The sequence below is a fragment of the Aricia agestis genome, chromosome Z (assembly GCF_905147365.1).
Source record: "Aricia agestis chromosome Z, ilAriAges1.1, whole genome shotgun sequence".
In the NCBI taxonomy this organism is placed as follows: Eukaryota; Metazoa; Arthropoda; class Insecta; order Lepidoptera; family Lycaenidae; genus Aricia; species Aricia agestis.
In genome coordinates, this window is record NC_056428.1 from 34747628 (window position 1) to 34772164 (window position 24537).

General features: G+C 36.2%; 2 protein-coding genes across 2 annotated transcripts in view; both read left to right on the plus strand.

The window, feature by feature from the left end:
- LOC121739349 overlaps positions 1-7961 on the plus strand; it is a 30498-nt gene extending 22537 nt beyond the window's left edge. The window contains exons 6-8 of the mRNA XM_042131751.1: positions 3033-3173; positions 4847-4969; positions 6953-7961. Coding sequence (XP_041987685.1) covers positions 3033-3173; positions 4847-4969; positions 6953-7055 — 367 coding nt within the window. The 3' untranslated portion in view covers positions 7056-7961. The remainder of the gene's footprint in view (positions 1-3032; positions 3174-4846; positions 4970-6952) is intronic.
- Positions 7962-9109: 1148 nt separating this feature from the next.
- LOC121738639 overlaps positions 9110-24537 on the plus strand; it is an 84867-nt gene continuing 69439 nt past the window's right edge. The window contains exon 1 of the mRNA XM_042130831.1: positions 9110-9344. The gene's annotated coding sequence lies outside the window, so the exon portion shown is untranslated. The remainder of the gene's footprint in view (positions 9345-24537) is intronic.

Here is a 24537-nt window from a genome sequence, read left to right on the forward strand (position 1 = left end):
TTATACATAAAATATGTTTAAGATTTTTGAAATTTTATTTTAATACACATCCAAGACCCAGGAACATTGAAAACTTTTTGTTCCGCCTGCGGGACTCGAACCCAGGACCCCCGGGATGAGCGCTGGCCACGCGCAATGCGAATTCATTTTCATCGATATTTTCATGGAAATAAGATATTTTCCCACATCAAAATGTAGCCTATGTCCTTTCTCAGACTCTAGAATAACTGTATACAAAATTTCATTGCAATCGGTTCAGTAGTTTTGGCGTGAAAGCAAGACAGACAGACAGACAGACAGACAGAGATACTTTCGCATTTATAATATTAGTATGGATATTCGAATCCATAATATTTCATAGCAGTTTATTTGCATTAGATCAAATCGTAATATCACAAATGTGTGGCTATCCTAAAATCATCCCCACCAACGCGTAATCCTGTAGCTATTTGCGAAATCGCATTTTTTGTGTTGGCTGCACGTACTTTTTACGACAACCACATTTTTATGGCGTTTTAGTACAGCTACGTATGCACGTTCACGTTTTTCATAAGCCCGCTGTGAACATTGAGCCAATGTATTGAGCCAGCGTATTGAGCCAACATGTAGAAGAGTACGGAATGTCGCCTGCAGCTTATGGCCAAGTAGGCCTCTACACGCGCGTTGGTCCAATGCGCTGGCTCAGTGCGTTTGCCCAATGTGTACAGCCGGCTTTAAAGAAATCCATTCGCTATTCGCACCCGGCGTTACCGACGTGGCTAATTCGATTAGCACCCCCATTTTTATTTATGTCTACTTCACACTAGAAAAAAACGGACCGTCTGCCTGATGGTTTGTGGAGACGTGAGAGTACTAACTACTAAATAATCCTATCTTGTTTGAATAGTGGGTATTTGTTAATTCTTTCAACTTGGAATTTTGTGCGAACAATATTTTTTTCTGTTGTACCTGTCTTCCAAATCTTAAGTTTAGGTGCGTATGTGCAGTGGGAAAATTATTTAGATAAAGAGGCCTTTCTTCTTCCATGCAATGTGATATGTGGTTGATATCATACTCTGTATAGCAGCCTACCTAGCATACGCCAACGAGATATCTCACTCTCGAGATAATTAAATTTTGACATTATGAGACGAGTAGTTACTCGTCTCATAATGTCAAAATTTAATTATCTCATTATCTCGACCAAACTCTATAAAAATGTGTTATTTCTATGATAGATCTACGCGAGAAAAAATGTTTGTCATGCTAGGGTCAATAGAGATGAAGAGACAAACCATCAAACATCGAGAAAACATGTAGAGTGAGATATCTCTTTGGCGTATGCTAGGTAGGCAGGATAATATTTTTGTCTAACAAGTATGTGTCATTGTAATATGTGTATCAACGAGACAACTGACATTTCAAAACGGTATTTTGTATTATTTTTTCTAAACACGGAGTAAAGTCAAGAGAATATTTAAAAACCGAATTTTTTACTGTTCTGTATGCGACTGTTAATCTGATTGTTATTCCTTTTAGCACGATTAGCACCTTAATATTTTATCAATTAAGGCGCTAATCATATCTTCAGCTAGTTACGTAACGGATATTTAAATGCACTGTAACCTTTATGATTCGTATATGCATATTCTACTATCTAGTGACTAGTTAGTACAAATTCAGTAAAAGGAATAAAATTTTATTAATATTAAATTTGAAGGAAGGTAGACGTTCAAATAAAAATGTGAAATCTTCGTACGGATACTGCGTCTAGCCAGGTCCTAGTGTAATCTACATTTCCTAAGGGACGCTTTTGAGTTTTGAGCAAACTCCTTTTGAGTCCGAATTTCATTTACATATTTTAAAACAGAGGTTGCCAAATAGTCAGGGTTCCCTAGATTTTTTTTTTGATTACTATAAATTTAATTTTTTGTGAGTAGCTTCATTATGATGATATAACCTATCAATATACAAAAAATCTGCTTATTTATGTCTGTGTTTCTATCTCTGTTAGCTACCACTTTCGAGATAAAAATGTTGTTCGTCTTATCAAAATGAAGCTACTCACAAACAATTAGCTTGATAGTAATCAAAAAAATGTTGTTCTTGGGAATCCTGACTAAAACTCTTTTGTTGCGTAGAATTTTTCAAAATGTAGATGGAACCGGTGCAGTTGACCCCCTGGGGTACCCCCCCCCCCCCCCCTGATGAGATATCTCGTTGGCATATGCTGGGCAGGCTGGCCTAACAACCATTTGTTGTCAGGCCCAACGTAGACCCCGTCGAGTATCGCGCGGACACCTGGGGGTCCACCTGTAGTGTTAGCACGGCGACCAGCGGAAATGCGAAAGTATGGACAAACTGTGGAAATAAACCTAAGGTGCCGTTCCGATCTTTTTTCGTTCCGAAAAATTCAATAAAAATTTCACTTTATGACACACTATAGTATATGTCATAATGTAGGATATTATTTGAATTTTTAGAACTATAGTCTGTCATAAAGTGGCTTTTTAATTGAATTATTCGGAACTAAAAAAGATCGGAACGGCACCTTAAGTTTATCTCCACAGTTTGTGACTATAGTCTGTCATAAAGTGGCATTTTAATTGAATTTTTCGGAACGAAAAAAGATCGGAACGGCACCTTAGGTTTATTTCCACAGTTTGTCCATACTTTCGCATTTCCGCTGGTCGCCGTGCTAGCACTACTGGACTACTTTGGGGATATACTGTTTTAAAGTGACGAAGTGAGGAAATTCCTAGGTTTTTATATACATTGTAGTTATGTCCTCCTTTGTATACAACTATTTCTAATTTAAGTAATACTTTCTGTTCATCTTTTGAATTCCTAATCATTATTGTTACCAGAAATATCAGCAAAGGCTCCGCAATGCTCCATGCTATGCCATGAGTTAAAATGTTAAGAATTTATGAGAGTCAATAATTTGTTTACAACATTTTATTGGTCAGTTATGAAGCAGATTACTATTCTATTGTGTTACTTATCTTCTTTAAAATTGATCTGCTTTCTATAACAGATTTTATGTTCCACAGTGATTCCCGCCACGGTCCGTCGTATGTGAACGAAGCACTGTCCATACTGAAGGCGGCCCAATACTGGCTCACCGATGACGGGATAGACAACTGGATCATCAACAACGTGCGCGTCAGCCAGACTGCGGACGGACTCGTCAGGTAAGGGCTCCCACACAGAACTACGAATTCGCATCGCATCGCAAGAATCTGAAACAAATCTCATACTAAAAATGACATTGCGATGCGATCCTATGCGAATTCGCAGTCTTGTGTGGGAACCCTAAGTACGGGATCCTGTAGGCCTATAAAATTTCAATTGGGAGACAGCTGTATACAATATCCTCTGTTGAAACTTGAAAGTATTGTTTTGCATATTATGATAATGATTGAGGGCGCATTTTCCTATCGTGGGTACGGATCTGGTCCGCATGAAAGTCGCCCGCACCCTATCATTTTATGGATGTTTTTCCTGTAACATGGGATCATGTAGTCACCCGCATGCGGAACAGTTCCGCACGCGAGCGACAACACGCATGACAGGAAAAGCGACCCAAGTTTCTTAGTTTGTTTAATTACAAAAATAACGCCGCTTAACATGTTGGCATAATAATATGCAGAGTATTTTGCTTTAAATGCTGCAATAAGTTTCATTATCATAGGCAGAGTAGCCAGGTTGACAAACTTAATAGCCGGATAAACAAACTAGTTTGGCCTGACGTTTGCGTCAAGCCGGACATAAGCTTAAATGAATTTTATTAAATCATCCTATCCATAGATAGTCCATAGGTATTTACCTAATTATCGTAGGATGTTATAATGTGATATTTAAACATGGAATCCAGTTTATCTAAATGATAAAAAATTACCAATTTTAGCCTTAAAACTTCTAAATTTCTTCTTTTTCAAAGTTTTAATTTAAGTAAATATGTTTTCATAATTATTATTCTCTTTTTGTTATTTTACGAATTTATAATACGAAACTCACGTTGAAAATATGGTAAGGGAGTAAGGGTTTCCTATCGTTACATAATATATTCATTTCCTCTAGACTTCCTCTAGGCCTCCTTTCCTTCCTATTGGAAGAATATTACACAAACTATTCTGCAAAATACACAAGCGAATATGAAAAGTTGATGTTAATTAAGCTGTGTGTTATTTTTATAAAAATAATAAGTAGATAGTCTCTATTTTGAAGGAGGAATCAGAGGACAACGTTACCTCGATTTACTGTATCCGTCTCTATCACAATGCACTTGCCGGCGCAGGGTGAAGCGTGATGGCAATAGTTTCTTTGTTTAAATTCTACTACACACGCGTTCCCTCTTAAGAGGGTACACCAGGGGCGAGAGAAATTGAAAATAGGTATTTAAAAATGTATTGCTGTCTCACCGATCTCAAGTCTCCCACCGCAGAGCGCGATAGAGACAACACGACAAAAGTTCTAATAAAAGAACAGAAAATCATAGATTCGTTGTCCGCTGATTCCTTCTCCAAAACTGAACCGATTTAAGTACTTTTTTCATTAAGAATTAAAGAAAGGCTTTAGCTATGTTCCTGTTTTATTTTTTTTGTATATTTTAGCCAGTTTTGTTTTCTGCGTGTTTGAACACAGAGAAAAATCTGGCCATTTTTTGGGGTTTTGGACGTTCTTATCTTTTTTAATAATAAAATTATGAAAAAAAAAAAGAAAACATAGGGACATGCTAATAGTGGCCATAGATATTCAGGAAAAAAATCATAACTCTACCGGCATTATCCAGGGAGGAAACAGGGGACAACGTTTGTATGGAAAAATGGTGGTGTGGACTCCTCTTAACTTGTTCCTCATCTAGGATCCACCGCTGCAACCACAAGTACCAGATGAGAACCAGCCCCAGCAACGGCTCAGCTTCCGTAACGAGTCCCTTCGTCCATTGCACAGCATCCCTTGGACAAACACAGCATCTCTTCGTCAGGTGAGCAAAGATGATGGAGTAAGGTTTTAATTTACTCAGCGCTTAAACCTAGATTTTCTTATCTAAAGCAGGCCATAAAAACATGGGTGTACCTAACAGGTTTGCCTGTACCTGTGCAGTTATGCCTGCCAGGCAAAGTTGCGGCAAAACGTGCACAGTTCTGTAACATACACGTTCCTGTTCACCTGAACGGTTGACCAGTTCTGGAATACCTGTCAGGTACACCCTTGCGTGTATGACCTGCTTAACCGCATATAACTGGAGGCTTGTATGCGAGCATGTCCGTCTCGAGTCTAGACTCTTTATTTTTAATCTAAGGGCCTGTTTCACTACTTGATAAAGTGCGGGATAGCTGCAGCATCCCAAACATTTTTGACAGATTCTCCATACTCTATCTGTCAAGTTATGCGGTGGATAGCCTATCCTGTTTTTATCAGGAAGTGGTGAAACAGGCGCTAAGTGTAGAAAACCGCATATATAATGTGGCGATAATGCTACGTTTAAATAAAACACAACATGGGCAGTGGGCACATTAAATTAGTCGCATCTAAAATTTAGAGATTAGCAGCTAGAGCGGGCAACTTCTTTATTTTTTTAATGCATCGCTCAAGTATAATATCATTGTAGGTCAAGGTCTCTGCTATAAAAAGTCTCGACCTTTTAATAATATTTTCGTAGTCTTGAAGAGTAATAAATCAATAGAATGTGTCATACCGCCATCAGCCCTTTCATCAATATTATATTCGAGAACGTCATGACAGTTAGTCGCGCTTAGCGTGATACTCAGTAAATATTAAGAATATATTTTGGCCTACCACATATTTCCAATATTACAACTCCTGTAAGCTATGGAGTTATAGGGCTGTGTGCAATGTAATTTATTTTTTAAAGCCACTTTCGTAATTGCATTCAGATATTACAAACTAGACGTACCGTGCGGCTTCGCCCGCGTAAATTAGATATTTCACAGACAAATAAGTCTACAAAAATAGCCTATGATCCTTCACGTGGTCTACTTCTTATCTGTGCCAAATGACATAAAAATTGCTCCAGTAGTTCGCGAGATTAGATAAAGATTTTTTTGAAATCGGACCAGTAGTTCCTGAGATAAGCCCGTTCAAACAAACAAGCAAACAAACAAACTCTTCCGCTTTATAATATTAGTGTAGATTATTATGATGTGTTTTGCCATTTCAATAACGTCTTTTGAATATGTTACACTTATTTCTAAAAGTAAGCAATAAGTATATTTTACATGCAATACAAAATATATTTTGCTTACTTAATGGTGTTTATTTAAATCCAAATTTTGCAAAAACTTAAAATACACTTGCTATAATACACGAAAGGGGCTAATATACTTGACAGGTTTGTTGTACAGTCCATTGTAGTTTAATGTCGATGTTGAACCATATCGGAACATTACAAATGATAACTTACATGTAGAAGAACATAATATTATTATTCTGTATCGATGTCGATTGTGCTATAAACAGCTTAGTAATAATTATGGTGGCAGTCGTGATTACTCCATCATCGCCTAACGTGTATAGGACCATTACAAGTAAATCAAAGTGTGTATGTTTCACAAGTCCACCCGAGCAGGCAAACCTATAAGTAAAGTTATATGGTTAGCTTGAGATACGTCTCTAGAAATAAAATATTATACCCCGGCGTTATAACTTATACATATATAAGCAGGAAAGCAAACTTTGCTATTCCTAGTGGCATAGCAAATTTAGTTTATGACAGAGCACGCTGAGTGCACGCTAGCTTAAGTTAATATAAGAATAATGTCAGCTATTTAAAATAAACCTACAATTTTGTGACACGAATATAATTTGCTGATGGTTATAATAAAGCTGAGAATATGTATAATGCAGGAGGAGCGTTATTATTTATGCAATTTCATTCGAGTAGGAATTGCGGGCGGACTCATATAACATTGAGGGGACGTATTGTATGATGGTGCATTGTTCGCAGACGCGGCGAGAGAAGAATGCACTTCGACGGCAACTCATTTATAGTCCGCAACGCGGGACACTCCGCTGGCTTCGACGACAAGAACCAGCTAAAGGTCTACTAATCACCCTTTTCCCCATATTACTCAGGGCGCAACAGGTTGTGTATGTCCATTATACAGAGTTCACTGTGAAAGTAGCTGATAGAGCAATTTTTTTGCGATTTGTATGGACGAGCGCTCCAGCGTCATAAAATTGACCATACAAAAGCTTAAAAAATCCTCTATCAGCGCTGCTACTTTCTCAGAGAACCCTATGGATAGGACTATATTATATTATTACTTTGTTTTATTGCACCCTGTCTCGTTTACTCGTTTTTTTCCATCTCCGTCCTCGGCCGGAGTTTCGTTTTCTTTATTTTTAGGTTTATCTGAATCTAATGGACGAGTCGTCTAAAGTTTTTAGTATTTTTCTTTTTGTGTACGAGTCGCTCGACGAGTTTTTGACGGCTCATGAGTCACGCTGCCGAGTGCCATTTTCAATTGCCACATATAGAATAAGATTAGTGATGCTAAAGTGTTAGATCATCTCCCATATCGTACTATTCTCTATGCATCCGACTTTTTGTCTAACCGAGTTGATACAGTGCTACTATCTTTCTTTATATTATATTTTTACATTGCTTTTGATACTTTTATATACGTATGCTGGATTTGTTTGTACAGCCAACGAATTTATCGGCCGATGTAACGAAACGCGTTGAATCAGTGATTGCGTAAATGTACCTCCGTATTGTGGTATTGTGACTGACTATACACTATGCACTACACAGTATACAGTATACACTACACAGTATAATGCACACAGTCGAGAGCCTTCCACGTCAGCCACTCCCGGAACTTGGCAGCACATTAAACAGGTTCATTTATTTTGTCATTTCGGAAATTAAACACTCGTCCCATTAGATTCAATGAGTCAAACTTCAAGTATGCGAAGTGTTACGTTTGAATATAAAAACATATTTTGTTAAATTTGCTGTTTTATTTCTTAGTACTTACCATGCTTAATTGCAGTCTAAAACAAGTACCTACTGAAGTTTAGCCGTTAATGAAATTATTGTATTCTTCAGAAAGATTAACTTCTATAATCTACATGTAGAATTTAGTGAAACATTAATGACCTTGAAACACCTATGAGAAGAAAATATATAATGCAAGTTAATTTGTTGCAAGAGATGCCCTTCCAAATTACTTACTTACTCAATTTCTAGCTGCAACGACTTACATCTCCACGATGATTCCATTTTGAATTTAGATTGCATTATTCTCGTAATTGGTAGCTTTGTGGAGAGAAGTTTAATTTTAAGCAACTCTGCCTCTCGCTTTGGTCAAATTGTATCAAGAGTTAATTTCTTGATGAATATTTAAGCTAACATTAGCTGTAGATACAGATATAGAAACTGTATTTTAAGTATTGTAGAAGGTAGTGAGTACTGCATTTGAACGGCTTCTGAAGTCGTCTGCGGTTTCGATTTCAATTGTCGTATTCATACTTTACGTACGTACCTACGATCTTTGACTTGTAAAAAGTTGTTAAAAATAAGTGTTTTTTAGAATTTCCTATCTGGCGTTGTAATTTTTCGATGTTCACTCGGAGGAAAAGTACTTAATTCATGCTAAAGATTCACAACATTAAGAAACATTAAGAAATTTAAATTCTCATGGCCACATTTGGAGACATCGAATAATTACATAACTATTAACTTTATTTTAATTATCAGTTCGACAGAAAATGTACCTATGAAGTTTACGTCAAAAATCAATATCTTTATTATTCAATAAAGATATTAAAGTCTCTAAGTGCAGCGGTGTATTAAGTAGTATCAATAATAAGAATCTGCTCGCCGGTATGAATATTTTCCATGTATTCCATGGGCCATGAGTCCATGACACGTACTTCCGTATCGCGATTGGCAGTCGTGGAGAGCAGCCGGTGGAGAATAGCGCGATGGCGTCGCGACGCGGCGTGTCACGCGCGAATCGCGATGTGCGCGCTATCGATCGCCGCGGCGCGGGGCGCGGGGCGGTGCGGGGCGGCGTGCCGGTGGCGCCGCGGCGCGGTCGCCGGCGTGCCGTGCCCTCGTGCGCCAGCTGTCAAAACTACGTGACGTAACCGCTAGGGCGGCGCACACACGGCCGCCGCCAGCCGGCCGCATTGTACGTCGCGTCTCGACCGCGCTCCGCTGCACTCGCTTAGCCGGCGCCGCGACTCTGCGCGGTATCGATCGTCCTCGCCTCCGGTCAATGTTTATAAACAGCCGGCCGCATCCGCTTCCCTCTCGTTGAGTTTGCCGGATCCCTTCTCGGCCGGCGACACCTGGATGCACCTCCGACACCTTCCGGCTGATAGTGCAAGTACGTATGCACTTTTTACTGCGACACTCGATGTTTACGCGACCGAACGACTCGTGACACTCACTCCTCCATACAGTATGAGTGTAGGGTATAAAGTAAATTTCGGTGCCATTTAGGAGGTAGAGAGTATTTGAACGTTTCCTCCTACTCGTTGATAGCGAGGCTGCGAGCATGTGCAGTGTGCAGTGTGCACGTTGTCAGCTGTAAGTTTATTACCTGCAGTGATGACGGAGCCTGCAGCTAGGAATTACGCAAGTACTATTAATTACCTAGTCTCTATCTAGTCTCTTGTTTTCGTTTAGTACCATCTAGCTTGGTTCACGAACTTGTTTCTAGGGTAAACTATGATTTTATTCAATTAGTTGTAGCTAATTGAATTTCGCCACATACAAAAACTAGAAACTCGACGTATGGCAGGGAAATGTAGAGTTTGAACTTTGATGAAACATCATTTTGTAGATTTGAAATGATTCTCAATTAAACAAGTTGTTTAATATTTATATCAAAAAGGTACAAAAATGTCGCAAAACTAGATTTGGTCTCTAAATACGTCACATTGTGAATTAGCAAACGGGCAATTTTTTGGAGACAATTAATTGGCCGTGTCATCAGAATATCGTTTGTGGTAATATCACAAAATATGTAGTAAGTACGGTAATAATGTTGACTGTAGCTAGTAAACTGTCCACTTATTATTTTTACAATTTTACGCTACAGTAGGCAGTAGCTGTAGAGAAATGTCAATTTAAAGCAATTTGATGCGAAAACAACTTTGTAGATTAGATTACAGTTCATTTCACGTGATAAAATAAAAATGTAAACAAACATGTTGTACCAGTTCGTAATGTTTGGGATAATAAAAACACTGTCGTCACTACCGCTTGGTATTGTATTTTTTTGAGTCAAGACTTTGATTAGACTCAATCTTTAAAGTAGACTCAATATTTTTTTATGGTTAACAATTAATAATTGTAGCCTACTCTTACATAAGAGAGATATCATTATATCCATGATTAACTTTAAGTTTTAACCTTTAAAAAAACACAAAGTTTTTTTTAAAGGTTGATTAGTAATGATTAGACCATATTACCATACCATAGGTACTATAATAATATAGTAATTTATAATTATTATTTATTTCACAAATGAGTAATGTTTTCATAAAATAGCCTCGTTGTTTTTGCTTCGGATGGAAGCATTTGGTATTTTCTCGATCTTGGTATCGTTTCCGAAGTATGTAAACAAACATCTCGCCAGATTTATAAATACCTACGTTAATTACTGATAGTTCATTACTGTGTACATTATACCACCGGCGCTCGTCGCGTTGCAATGCCAGCTAAATTTACTTTTCACCTATTGCAGTTTAGAAATTATTTCATAGCTCTTGGAGAGGGCTTGGTATGAACGGAAACTGTCTACAGTAATTTGTATGGGATCGAAACCGTACAGGTAGTGGCAAACAATGGTAATTCTAATTTAATGCTATAAAAAAATTTGTTTACTTCCTCACGGGGAGAAGTGACAAAACTCACACATAGCCCTCAGAATATCTGGATCGAGTAACAGCTCTACAGTTTATACCTACACCTTCACCTATTTGATTCAAATATTTTCTGCTAATGCTAATATGCTAAACATTTTCTGATATAAAAATACCAATTATTAGTCCTGTCGTTTAAAAATTTCACGTCATTAGCATTTGGCAGAGCATCATGAAAACCAGTGGAGCAGTAATATTTAGTTGGTGACGCGACTATGACTGTGCCATTTGGTACCTAGGTGAGGTCATGCCCTAAATGACTTCTGGTGTAGCAGGACGCAGATATTCGCGACCGAGACAGTAAGTTAGCATTAAACGTACCCATCCTGCGTTTAGAATACCTTGCGGAAGCTCCCAGATGAAAGTGTACCGAGGCAAGGTCCTCTATTTATAGTTAAAAACACTAACATCAAAAATATTTCATAGGTTCAAGGCTACGTCATTTAGTGCATGACTAAAAATAAACCTAATGAACAGTCGACGGATGAAAGTCCACAAAATCGATTAGTTCTCTACATTATGTACTCTTTAAGATTTAAATACTTGTTTTGTTTGCATTTTATGTAGTCTAGTCAAAATAGTGTGCAGAGTTGATAGTTTGACGATTTGCGGTCAGCAAAGAACGGTAAAGATGACCAGACACTTTTTAGTTTTTGGTATCAGAAACAGTATAAATCAGGTTTTGATGTTGTCAGTCGTTCGTCGGCCGTTTCTAAGATTATGGTGGATGGTGTATAATTAAATATCACTTAATTAATTAGGAACGAGATCAATGGCCACAGCAGCGCTATAATTAATGTAAAAACAACGGCTACCTATTACTTGTTTATCTCAATTATATATATTTAGCTTAGATATTTTTAACGGATCCATTCGTTGTGATTTGTGATTCACGTTTGTTTATAAAGATCGCGTTATCTAACATATTTTACCGCTTTGTTTTGTACATTTTTGAGAAGTATTCAAATTCGGTTCACGGATAAAGCGAATGTTCCACGCATTATTATTTTACGTTTGTAAAGAACAAGAAGAGCTAGTGTCCGGCCGAAGGTCGATATTTTGCCGATTAAGCCGAAGCCCAATACAACTTGTTGCCGAAGGTTTCATAAGTCTCTAAGGATTTACAACATAAGAGTATATAACTCATGTTTTCCCCTATAATTGAGCAAACCTTGTAACTTACCTACTTCATCATCTGGCTAATATAACTTCCTATTACACATAGAATCTAAATCATTTTCCCGGCCCTAAAGACCCTAAAGCCTTCATTTTTGCAAAAAAATAAGACAGTTTTCTAATTGTTACTGGTTCATCCACTCATGTCTTCAATTTCGATGATTTCAAAATATATAAGTACTATATAATAATGATTTTTTATTAGACTAAAATATTGAAATTTAAAATAAAAATATAATAAGTTTTTAACTGCAGCATAATTTCCGGTAACAGTTCGATACCGTATTTTGTTTTTGTAAATGAACCCTCGGTTTTCGTATAACCAAAGCCGAATTGGCCGATTAATGGTCGACGCTGAAGCTTCGGTCGGACACAGGGAAGCATCTATTTTAAGAAGTAATTCGCTTCCACCCGTATCGGACACGCATTAAAACTAAATTTGATGGAGAAAAACATTAAATGCCTGGAATGTGATAGTTCTAAATGTGGTAAAATGTATTGACATGGCAAGGCAGTTGATTCCGCAGATGGTTAGCTAATTATTGTAATAATAGGCACTTAATAAATTCCATATTAAATTGTCATGTAATAGAATGGTTTGATTAGAGGGAGCTGATTTAATTATCTGCTAACGCTTACTTATTATGGTCTACAGTCTACACTTTACTGCAGTCCTACCAATCTTGTTCGCATTATAATTTATAACAACGGATAGCTGTTGTTAATTGTGATGGAAATAATGCAGCTTTTTCAATTCCATCGGAATTTGTTTCATCTCACGGCAAATTTGATCGACTCTCGCATGAAATCTTGGTTTCACGCCATGGCCTATGAGGTATTTGAGGTTAAAGTTTTCAGAAAAATGGTCTTGTTAAAAATTTTATACCCAAATGTCCATTCTGGAATTTTTTTCGACCAACTATTATTGGCTACTAGTACTTAGTAATATAAACTAATTGCGTAGTAACGTTCGATTTAATTTTAACACTATAGAGTATAGAGCTATTGAAATATGATTAGATAAACGATTTAAGAAACACCGTTTACTTAGAACAATACATGTCTATCATATTATGATTTGTTTAAATTTTTTTTGACGTGATAGACTTTTAGAGCATAGTTTTGCTTCTCAATCCGTGAAAGCTTTGCAGATGCGAACAAATTAGATAGGTACAGGCCATCGAATGAGCTTTAAGATCGGTCGGACGATTTAAATGAATTTGAAAGTAGATACCTTTGTATTTCAGAATGAGCTGAGGTATCCGTTGCTTCTTTGTAACTTGTAACTAGTAATGGAATAGGCACGACTTTTAAATCGGTCTTTGACGTATCTAGAACAGTTATTCTCGTCGTGTCAAAGAGTTAAAACATTGTGAAGGAAAATACGATTACGGCAACCAGTCTTCTGCTGATTGTAGACCGTTTTTGGTTTGAACGTAATTGTCTTTATTGTTATGGTCGTGAATTGTGATGGTGGTTTCAAAAGAGATGGAGATTGTAATGAAAACCTTATGGTTCTATACATGGTGTAACAAAACTAAGTGATAATACTTTAGGGTGTGTAATATGTGTTCCTCGTAGAGAGTTCAGTGTGAAAGTAGTAGCGCTGAAAGATCTTTTTTTTTTCACAGTGAACTCTTTATATACACACCCTTAAGTATTATCACTTAGTTTTGTTACACCCTGTATACAGCGTGTAACCAAAGTAAGTGATAATACTTTAGTTGTCCGTTTAAAAAAAAGTGAAAATATATAACCTTTTCATTTTCGGAAGTCGATTTAAAAGTAGCCTAAGTTATTCCTTACCAGTTACCTCATCAGCTATGTGCCTAAAATAGTCCCGTCAAAATCGCTCCAGCCGTTTCAGAGATTAGCCGGAACAAACAGACAGACAGACAAAAATTGTAAATAATGTTGTTTTGGTGTCTTTATCCTATATGTATACATTCATTTATGCATGTAGTAAAAAACGGTTCTTTCAATATTACAAACAGAGACACTCCAATTTTATTTTTAAATACGTATAGATTAATGTAATGTATACTTAACATATTCCAAAATGAAATATTTAAGCAATGTCCCCAATAAAGATTTTGACTGAGTTCGATATACTTATTTAAATAATTATTATATTATTCAAAAATTTTACAGTGAAAAGAATATTATTTAATAGCGAAGACTCAATTTCCTAATAAACGTTTAACGGACGTTTCCAATATTTGATCTATCTCTGGTTTTGCCCTACTAGAGATAGGAATAGCTCACAATTGACATAAAATATATGTCTCTAATGTCTAATGTGAGCTATTCCTATCTCTATTCTATTCCTAGTAGGGCAAAGCCAGAGATAGATCAAATATTGGGAACGGCCCTAAGTGATCTATGTCGATTGTCCTATCCAAACCTTTCTAAGTCCGAAAACAACAGGTAACAACAAGCAAACAATACTCGTTTACAAATACACCATTTTCTCATTGAATGCGCGTACAACACTCAGTTTAATATAACTCGTAAAATAACTATTATTGTTCCTGGTCACGACCTAATTTTTGTGAGAAACGAAGTACTGTTAGCGCGTATCTACCTTGTAGCTGAATAATCTAACAAATGATTTCGTTCTTGTAGTCAGAAAAAGTAATTGTATTTTATTGTACAATAATTTTTTCGCTCGTGGAAAAGATTTTTGGGCAAGCCGACGCAGTTTCTTCATCTCTTCTTAGTTCTTTATGAAATCGGTGATCAAAAATGTGTGGAATTGACATACGCTTACTATTATTATTTTACTACTTTTTTTAATTAATATTTTTTCATTCGACTCATGAGTCATGACTCATGACAATACCTACTCTGATAATACATACATATTGATCAGGAAGTCTATAAAGAAAATAGAAAACTTTTTGGCTAAGCCAGGGGTTCCCAATCTATTTCAGCCTGCGGCGCTGTAACACGTCACAATTTGTCGCGGCGCGGCGCCGCGCCGCGGCCTACTCTACCTAGCTATTACAAAAAGATACAGGTAGTTAGTTTAAGCAGGTAGATAATAATAAACAAATATTTAATCATCTACCTGCTTTGCATAATTAATATTACTAGAGATCGCCCAATGGTCGAAATTCGACCTTAGTTTCAACGACATTAGGACTACTATCTATATTTTCTAAAAAAATATTGACTTTATCATTTTTTTTTTCAACTCTTGTCTCTGAGACTTAGCTGATTTAAAAACTTTTTAAAACCCTGGTAAGTGCCCTCTTAGGGCCGCGCTACACCGGAATGGCAGCGCTGAAAGTGCTCGCCTCGCCGCTGCCATTCCGGTGTAGCGCGGCCCTTAATTAATCAAAATACCCAAAAACAGCTGTGCAGTGTGCAAATAATCTATACTAATATTATAAATGCGAAAGTATCTCTGTCTGTCTGTCTGTCTGTCTATCTGTCAGTCTCGCTTTCACGCCAAAAGCCAAAACTACCGAACCGATTGTAATTAAATTTTGTATACAGATAGTCTAAAGCCTGAGAAAGTACATAGGCTACTTTTTTACTGGAAAAAGGGTTGTCAGGGAGTGAAAAATGCGTAAATTTGTTCAAATTAAGTTAGTTCCAAAAATTCATAATAGATGGCGCCGTGCGTCTTCTACATCGCGCTGACGTTTGCTCAAAAGTCTTTCTATAAGAGGTGGTATCATCTTACATTTAAGTTTTGATTTTTTTCGATTGTTATATCTATTCTACGGTATTAAATAACTCAGTACTTTATCTGTGTAGTGACGTAACCTTAAACCTATCAATGATAAATAGTTCATGGGTAAAGTTGTGTAATTGGGGGGCTAAATAAGCTTTAATTGTAATAAATTTGGCATAAAATATAAAGTTTAATATAAAAAAATGAAATACTTATTGTGTGCACACTGCACAGCTGTATTGATTTAAGTGGTACCAGAGTTTTTTTATAAAAGCTTTTGACACCAATTTTGTTGACATCGCGCTTTATAAACTGAAGTCCACGCGGACGAAGTCGCGGGCAACAGCTAGTAACTAATAAGTATGATTAGTTCTATGTTACAATGAAGTAAAAAATAAAACGCCATCTGTTGAATCGTATTAGAACTAAAATGTTCATTGCATCGATATATTTCTGGATTTTTTATAATATTATACATAAAATATATTTAAGTGAAAAATAAAACGCCATCTGTTTTCATATATTAGAATTAAAATATTGATTGCATTGATATATTTTCTGGATGGAATATAGGCCAACACGGTACACTTGAACTCCTTTATTTTAGAGCGCCTTCTGTCGTCAACTTGTCACATATATTAGAAATGCAGTAGGAGTTCTATAAGATAAGATAGATTGATTATTATTATACCAAGTGATAATATTATTAAACATAATATTCTAAAGTATTAAAAACTATAAACAAAAACATAATAACTAATAAGTATGATTAGCTCTATGTTACAATGAAGTAAAAAATAAAACGCCATCTGTTGAATTGTAATAGAACTTAAATGTTCATTGCATCGATATATTCCTGGATTTTTTTATAATATTATACATAAAATATATTTAAGATTTTTGAAATTTTATTTTAATACACATCCAAGACCCAGGAACATTTAAAACTTTTGTTCCGCCTGCGGGTCTCGAACCCAGGACCCCCGGGATGAGCGCTGGCCACGAGCAATGCGAATTCATTTTCATCGATATTTTCATGGAACTAAGATATTTTCCCACATCAAAATGTAGCCTATGTCCTTTCTCAGGCTCTAGAATAACTGTGTACAAAATTTCATTGCAATCGGTTCAGTAGTTTTGGCGTGAAAGCGAGACAGACAGACAGACAGAGATACTTTCGCATTTATAATATTAGTATGGATTGATAATTTTATTTTATAATAAATTTTGTGGTTGTGGATAATGATGGAGGATCGACTCACGAGTCACGACGTCCCTCTTGCCTTTCCACGGTGCACCAGGGTGCCGCGGTGCACCCTTTGGGATCCCCTGGGCTAAGCCCTAGATTTTCAATTCTTTAGGTTATGCTCTTATCTAGCTGTTTAATTCTAGACTCATCGCAGAGAAATCTGTTGTGAGCTTCTGACTGACATGCATTGTGATGAGACATGTCTCATGACGTCACGAACACCGGGTATCCTACAATGGGGTGCCAAACCCACGTCACTTGGGTGCGCCAAATGCCAATATCGCCCTATTAGATCTAACTATTAGGTTACACATTCTATAATAATTAAGATAGAAGCAATAGAATCTATCACCATCATTTTAATATACCTAAAGTTGTTGATTGCGACTAGAATATACAAATGTTAATAAAATACTTGGTAGAGAAAATTTCAAAACCATTTCAATTTCGCATACAGTTCGACAAGGCTTTAAATGAACGTGGGTGACATTGACGGGAGCGCTGCTGGTAAAGGAGAACTGTCAAACACATGTGAAAAATGTCGTTATTGTATGATAGAAGCGTTAATTCCTTTTCTCGCCACGTTCATATAAAGCCTTGTCGAACTGTACTATAGTTGCGATACCGAAAAAAGACTTCAACGTTTGAGAATGAGATTTATCGCAAACGCCATGTCAGCAGGCGATGTGTAATTTTTTTTATTTGTAACTTCGTCGTAAGCTTAACTATGCTTCAGGATTCTGTTGAAGTCACGCCTTGATAATTTGGCTGCAGCGATATCGATTTTTCTCAACAATGATTAAAGCTAAGAAATTAAAGTTCATCGTCAGTATTCATTATGTCTTTATCTTTGAATTACCCATAGTATAACACGGTTGGTCAACTTTTATAACACAGAATAATTAATCAAAAATACCTCTATACAAACAGGGACTCTAATATTGCCAACAGAGGAGAGTGATTTACGGCCGTTCCCAATATTTGATCTATCTCTGGTTTTGCCCTACTAGAGATAGGAATAGCTCACAATTGACATAAAATATATGTCTCTAATGTCTAATGTGAGCTATTCCTATCTCTAGTAGGGCAAAACCAGAGATAGATCAAATATTGGGAACGGCCGTCAAGCTTTTAAAATTTGTACATAGATTAGTTCAAGCATACAGTAGAGCATACACTGTAATTTGTCCATAGCTAATAATATGAAATATATGTATTTATGGTTTTTTAAAATTACGCGACAAAAACCATTTTGTCGCTTACGCCCTTTCCATTTCTTGCTGTTCCATTTCTTGTTTTCTATGAGATGCTGAAAACAAGAAATGGAAAAACAAGCGATCTAAATATGTTTTAGATCGCTTGTTTTTCCATTTCTTGTTTTCGGCCTCCAAAACGATTTTTTACTTTAACGCGGCGTCACTTTAAGTTGAATCTAACAACGAATTCGTCGGATAATATACCAGTACCGAAATGTACGTAATACCTGCAAATTGCAACACGTGATACGTATAAGGAATAGTGTGGGATTGGCGCACCCTGCGACGTGCCTAATGGATTGTAGGTGTTCCTTTTATTGTGACACGCATGATTTGACGAGCGTCAATACGACTATTGACAACTTAATTTGTATAATCATTGGACATGCATTGAGCCGACATCCGATGATGCCAACGGTTTGTACTGGTGATTAATTACTTCTGAATCAGATCATGAATCTTCTTTTGTATAAAATAGTTACAGGAAATCAAAATTAAAAATCTTTCTGAAAACCGAAAAATCTTGCGGTAAATAAGTCCAAATAAGTGAGTGCCTCGCCTTAACATTTAACAATAAAAATACTCTACACTACGTCTGCTAGATAACGCGCATAACTCCGTTGCAACAATTTTCGTTCATCGCGCAGGAACCGTACATTTTCCCGGGATAAAAAGTACTTATCCTATGGTCTTCCCGGGCTCAAAGTACCTCCATACCAAATTTCAGCAAATCGGTTCAGCGGTTTGGGCCTGAAGATGTAACCGACAGAGAGACAGACACACTTTCGCATTTATTATATTCGCACTCTAGTATGGTTTAGGTACATATTTTTTATTTTATTCTGAAAAACCTTTGTTGCATTATAACCGGAGTATAATCAAAGACTACTATTTAAACTGAGGTTCAAATGTCAGTTTAAATAGAATTCTTTGAGTATAATATGTAACATAAGTAAGGAATTAGACATGTCACATGTGCCGTTGAATTAGGCATGAACACAACACACCCAGGACAAGCCGCTTTGATCTCAGATTCCTCATAAGTCATAAGTCATACCTCGTGCATATTGCATAGACCATAGTACGCGGCCACACCTCATGCAGGAAGACAAAACTGACTGTAAACTGAAATTTAGTGTAATAAATTTGGCTTAAATAACTATTATTAAAATCTTATCATACCTAAGTACAGTTTTTTTGCCTTGTCAGCTTGATATCAATAATGGCAACCGGTAGGGACTTGAAAATAAGAGATGCAATAATATTATGTGTACTTACTTTACTAACAATAAAATTTAAACAAAATAAGTAAATATTTAAGGGGGGCCCCATACAAAAACAAAATGTTTGGCCTATTTTTGGTCTGTATCGGTACGGAACACTTCGTGCGCGAGTCTGACTCGCACTTGGTCGATTTTTCATTTCAAAGGTGAAGAGAGAATGTGATTTTAACTATTTTGTAACGAAGTCCCTTATCGCGCGTTCGGGGTAAAGGCTAGATAGGCTGGACAGAACGATATTTGACCTCGAAACTTTATATTAGTACCTGCATGGTAGGGGCAGAGGGCGTTGATAGTATTTCTGTGCGTCAACTATATGGCGTTTTTTGAGAATAAACTGACGTGTTGTTAGTATACCTGGGCCTCTATCATGAGCTCTTAAATCCATTCACTTTACGTCCTTATACAGTCAGATAAGGACGTAAAAAGAATGGATTTAAGAGCTCATGATAGAGGCCCTGGGCGTCAATAGATGCCGTTCTTTTTTAAAAATTTTTTTAGGTGTATATGTAATAAATTCATATTATGTATACAGGTTTTTAAAACATAAGAAAGAACTTCGTTCCATTCGGGTGTCCCTTGTCACCTCACAAGTTTTTTGTTACTTAAGCCTATTGTGGCAACTAAATACTAATTAAGCTCAAGTTATGAGTTGTGAATGATGAACGATGATATTAACTGAAGAAATCACTATCACTCTCTTTTGAAGCGAACACTAAGGTTGGGTTGCACTAACTAACTATAACTTTAACTTCAATGCATAATCTCAAATCTTTGGTTAAAGTTAAAAATGGACGCCATCAAGACGCCATATTTAACCATAACCATTATAGAGCTTGACAAGGTTTTAAATGCACGTGGCGAAAAAGGGAACTAACACTGTCATCATACAAAAACAGCATTTTTTACAGTTCTCCTTTACCAGCAGCGCCCCCGCCCACGTTCATTTATAACCTTCTTGGACCAGCTGTCATCTGTCAATATCTCCGGTCAAAGTTAAGGTTAAAGTTAAAGTTAAATTTAGCCTTAACTATAACCATAACTTTAACCTTAACTTTAACTTTAACCACGCCTCTGGTGCAATCCACCCATCTGTATGTGGTATAAACTATATAAGAATTGAAATATAAATTATAGACGTGTCAGTGCAGGTGGCCGTTCAAAAGGTTATCAAAGGGTTAACATAACATTGACCCAGAACTTGTTTACATGCGATCACATTGCATTCATACCTGACATGGCTTAAATATGCTATGAACGTGCACGAACATGGCTTTGGCGACACTATCAAATAAGTGAAATGTGCACAATGCACTTTGAGTGTTTCATTTTGTACAGGGTGTAACGAAACTGAGTGATAATACTAGGTTTGTCCCTATTCAGAGTTCACTGTATAAGTATCATCGCTGAGAGAGTAACTTTTTTCTACTTTTGTATACAGTAATGGGTAAATTCATGACGCTCGACTCAGGCGCTTCTCCATACAAATCACAAAAAATTGTTGGTCTTTCATTTCAGTGATGCCACTTTCACAGTGAATTCTATATATGAGGGACACATACAACCTTCTAGTTTTATCACTAAGGTTGGATTGCACCAGAGGCGTGGTTAAAGTTAACGTTATGGTCAAAGTTATGGTTATAGTTAAGGAAAATTTAACTTTAACCTTAACTTTGACCACAGAATTTGACAGAAGTCGTTGCTGGTCCGACAAGGCTTTATAAGAACGTGGGCGGGGGCGCTGCTGGTAAAGGAGAACTGTCAAAAATGGCGTTTTTGTATGATGACAGCGTTAGTTCCTTTTTCGCCACGTGCATTTAAAGCCTTGTCGAGCTCTATGGTTATCGTTAAATATGGCGTCTTGATGGCGGCCATTTTTAATTTTATCCATAGATTTTGCATTTTGCATTGTAGTTAAAGTTACAGTGATAGTTAAACTAAGTTGGTACAACCCACCCTTAGTTTTGTTACATCTTGTATTTTGCAAGAAGTGCCACTTTGGAGCCTACACCAATATACCTACTCGTACAAGTCGCAATGTTTGTCAATCTATTTGATCCAGCATGATTGCACTTGTAAGATATTGTGATCCATCCATATTTTAAGTCGTACAAGTTTCTTCGGCGAGACTGTTGCTTCCATCTGCTTACTAGTGTTAAGTAAAATAAATTTTTAATGTCCCCCGACAACTCACTTTTGGAATTGCTGAGCAACACAGAACACTACATAATATTTTGTGAAGAAGTTGTCAAAACATCCTTAAATAATTATTAAGTATAATCAATAATATATCTGAGTAATTTTACTAAATCTGTACGGACGAAACACTAATTATAAATAAATTCATCCCTAGCGTGCGTAGCAGACATTTTTAACGTTTATGTTAGGGTGATCCATCTAAAACGTGTAATTTTGTTAAATAACTTTACCCTACAGTCGAACCAAACCACAGAATAAAAGATAGAATTTATCAAAATTTTATAAATAATATAGCCAACCCGGCAATTTTTTGTTTGTTTAAGTTATATGTAGGCCGATTCTCAGACCTATTTTTATAAAATTTCATCAAAATCTGTCCGTCCCCAGGACTGAAAATCGAGGAGTTTGGCAAAAATCAAAGCGACACGATAATTCGAAATCTTAATAAATAACTTGTATCGAAGGTAATTTGACTAAATACCCAGTACTGTACATGCGAATCAGCGATAGACGTTTTTCGATTTATATACATGTGGCAACTGACAACATAATATTATTATTACTTTGAAGAAAGGGCTTAAATCAGCTATACTCAACCTACAGCCCGCGGGTGGCACGCAGCCCGCCGCGCGACTAGCGACTAGGCCGCAGCGGTCAGGCCGCGGCGGCCATCGACGGCCGTCGAGAGTGTGGTGTGGCCGCAGGCCGCGTGGCGGCCAGAGATAAATTTTACTCTACATGTACATAGAATTGTATCTGGCGGATTTTGGTAGCATAAGTTTTAATTTTACAGATAGTGCAGCACGAGTCGGCGCACAGGTACCGGAAACTATTCCACCTCAATTTTTTTATGCGATCCTCTTCGAATTGCTCTCCTGATGATATAAATGCATGTTGCCATGGCGCAAGTCGCAACCCGGTGCAATATTGTTTAAACAATGTTTGTTTAAACAATGGTTTAACAAATGGTTTAAACAATTGCAAGGAATTGTTATTTTTCAACCGGACATTTTTTTATATTCTTTATTAAAATACCAATAAAAAAAGGTCCTATGACTTTTCACGATAAAGTTAATATTTTTAAAGATATGAATTTTTAAAGGTTCGAAAAATCTCAAAGGGTACTTTCGACCCATGAAAAACATATTAAAAAAATGTCTAAGTAATATATATCTTTAATTAATTCTCTATATATTAGTTAATAATATTATTAAGATTTAAAAAAAAATCATTGTTTATATCTTTTTTTACAGTTTGTGTATATCTGTTGCCGCTATAAGAACAAATACTAAAAATAAAATAAAGTTAATATTTAAGGGGGGCTCCCATACAAGAAACGTGATTTTTTTGGCCTTTTTTGCTCGTAATCACTAATAGTATCAGTTAGGCACTTGAAATTTTCACAAAATCCTTAATTATATTTGTACTTTAATAATTAATAATAAAATAAAATAAAATAATAGTTTAAAGGGGGCTCCCATACAAAAAACACAATTTTTTGTCTACTTTTGCAAAGATAAATATAAACAATGATTTTTTTTAATCTCTATTAACAGTATTATATTAACTACTAGCGGCCCGCCCCGGCTTCGCACGGGTGGACATTATAAATCTATTGTGTCTGCGATTCCCATGATTGAGGTAATAATCTATACATCTATACATCTATACTACATACATATATACATATACATACATATATACATATACATACATATAAATAAAATTGGAATGTCTGTTTGTAATATTGAAAGAACCATTTTTTACTAAATGCATATGAATGTATATAGGGTACAGACACCAAAGCAACATTTTTTACAATTTTTGTCTGTATGTCTGTCTGTCTGTCTGTCTGTCTGTCTGTTTGTTCCGGATAATCTCTGAAATGGCTGGAGCAATTTTGACGGGACTTTTTTAGGCACATAGCTGATGTAGTAAGGAATAATTTAGGCTAATTTTTAACCGACTTCCGAAAAGGAGGATATATTATTTAATTTTTTAAATAAAAATAGGGGATTATTTTTATCTTTTTTTTTTCTTTGTTATCACATTTTGCTGACGCGGACGAAGTCGCGGGCAGCATCTAGTAATTAATATTTACGTGGACTCTCCGGGCGAGCACAAACGCGCGGCGCGCCTTGACGACGCGCGACGCCCAATTCGCAACGTGCAGCAGAAATCGTAATATTTTAATCTCGCCATAATATTAAAACCAAACGTCCAATTTTAATCATTCACAGACCAAATATTATCTACATTAACTGTACTTTGTAATGAAATAATTTATTTTGATAAGACTTAATGCCATGAGTAAAATAAATGCATTTAAATGTAGTCCAAAAACATTTCAAGATTTTTTAATAAAAAAATGGTTATTGTGCCTCACTCAATATAGATAGGTATAGTATGTTGCGGACTTTTTTGTAGATATTTAAAAGATCTACAATTACTTAGAACATTTTATGGTTCTATCTTGTATAGTTTAGGCAGCGTACGCGAAAAAAGTAACATTTCTGGTCGATTTTTTACATCTTGCGTCCGAAAATCCCAAATAAGTTACGGAACGCTATTTTTTTCCAAAATAAAATTTACCCTATGTTCAGCAGAATTAATGTAGGATTCCAATGGTAAAAGAATCTTTCAAATCGGTCCAGTAGTTTCGGAGCCTATTCAAGACAAACAAACAATAAAATCTTTCCTCTTTATAATAGTAGTGTAGAATAAAATATAGAGAATTTAAAAAAATATATTACTTAGATATTATTATTTTTTAATATATTTTTCATGGGTCGAAAGTACCCAAATTTA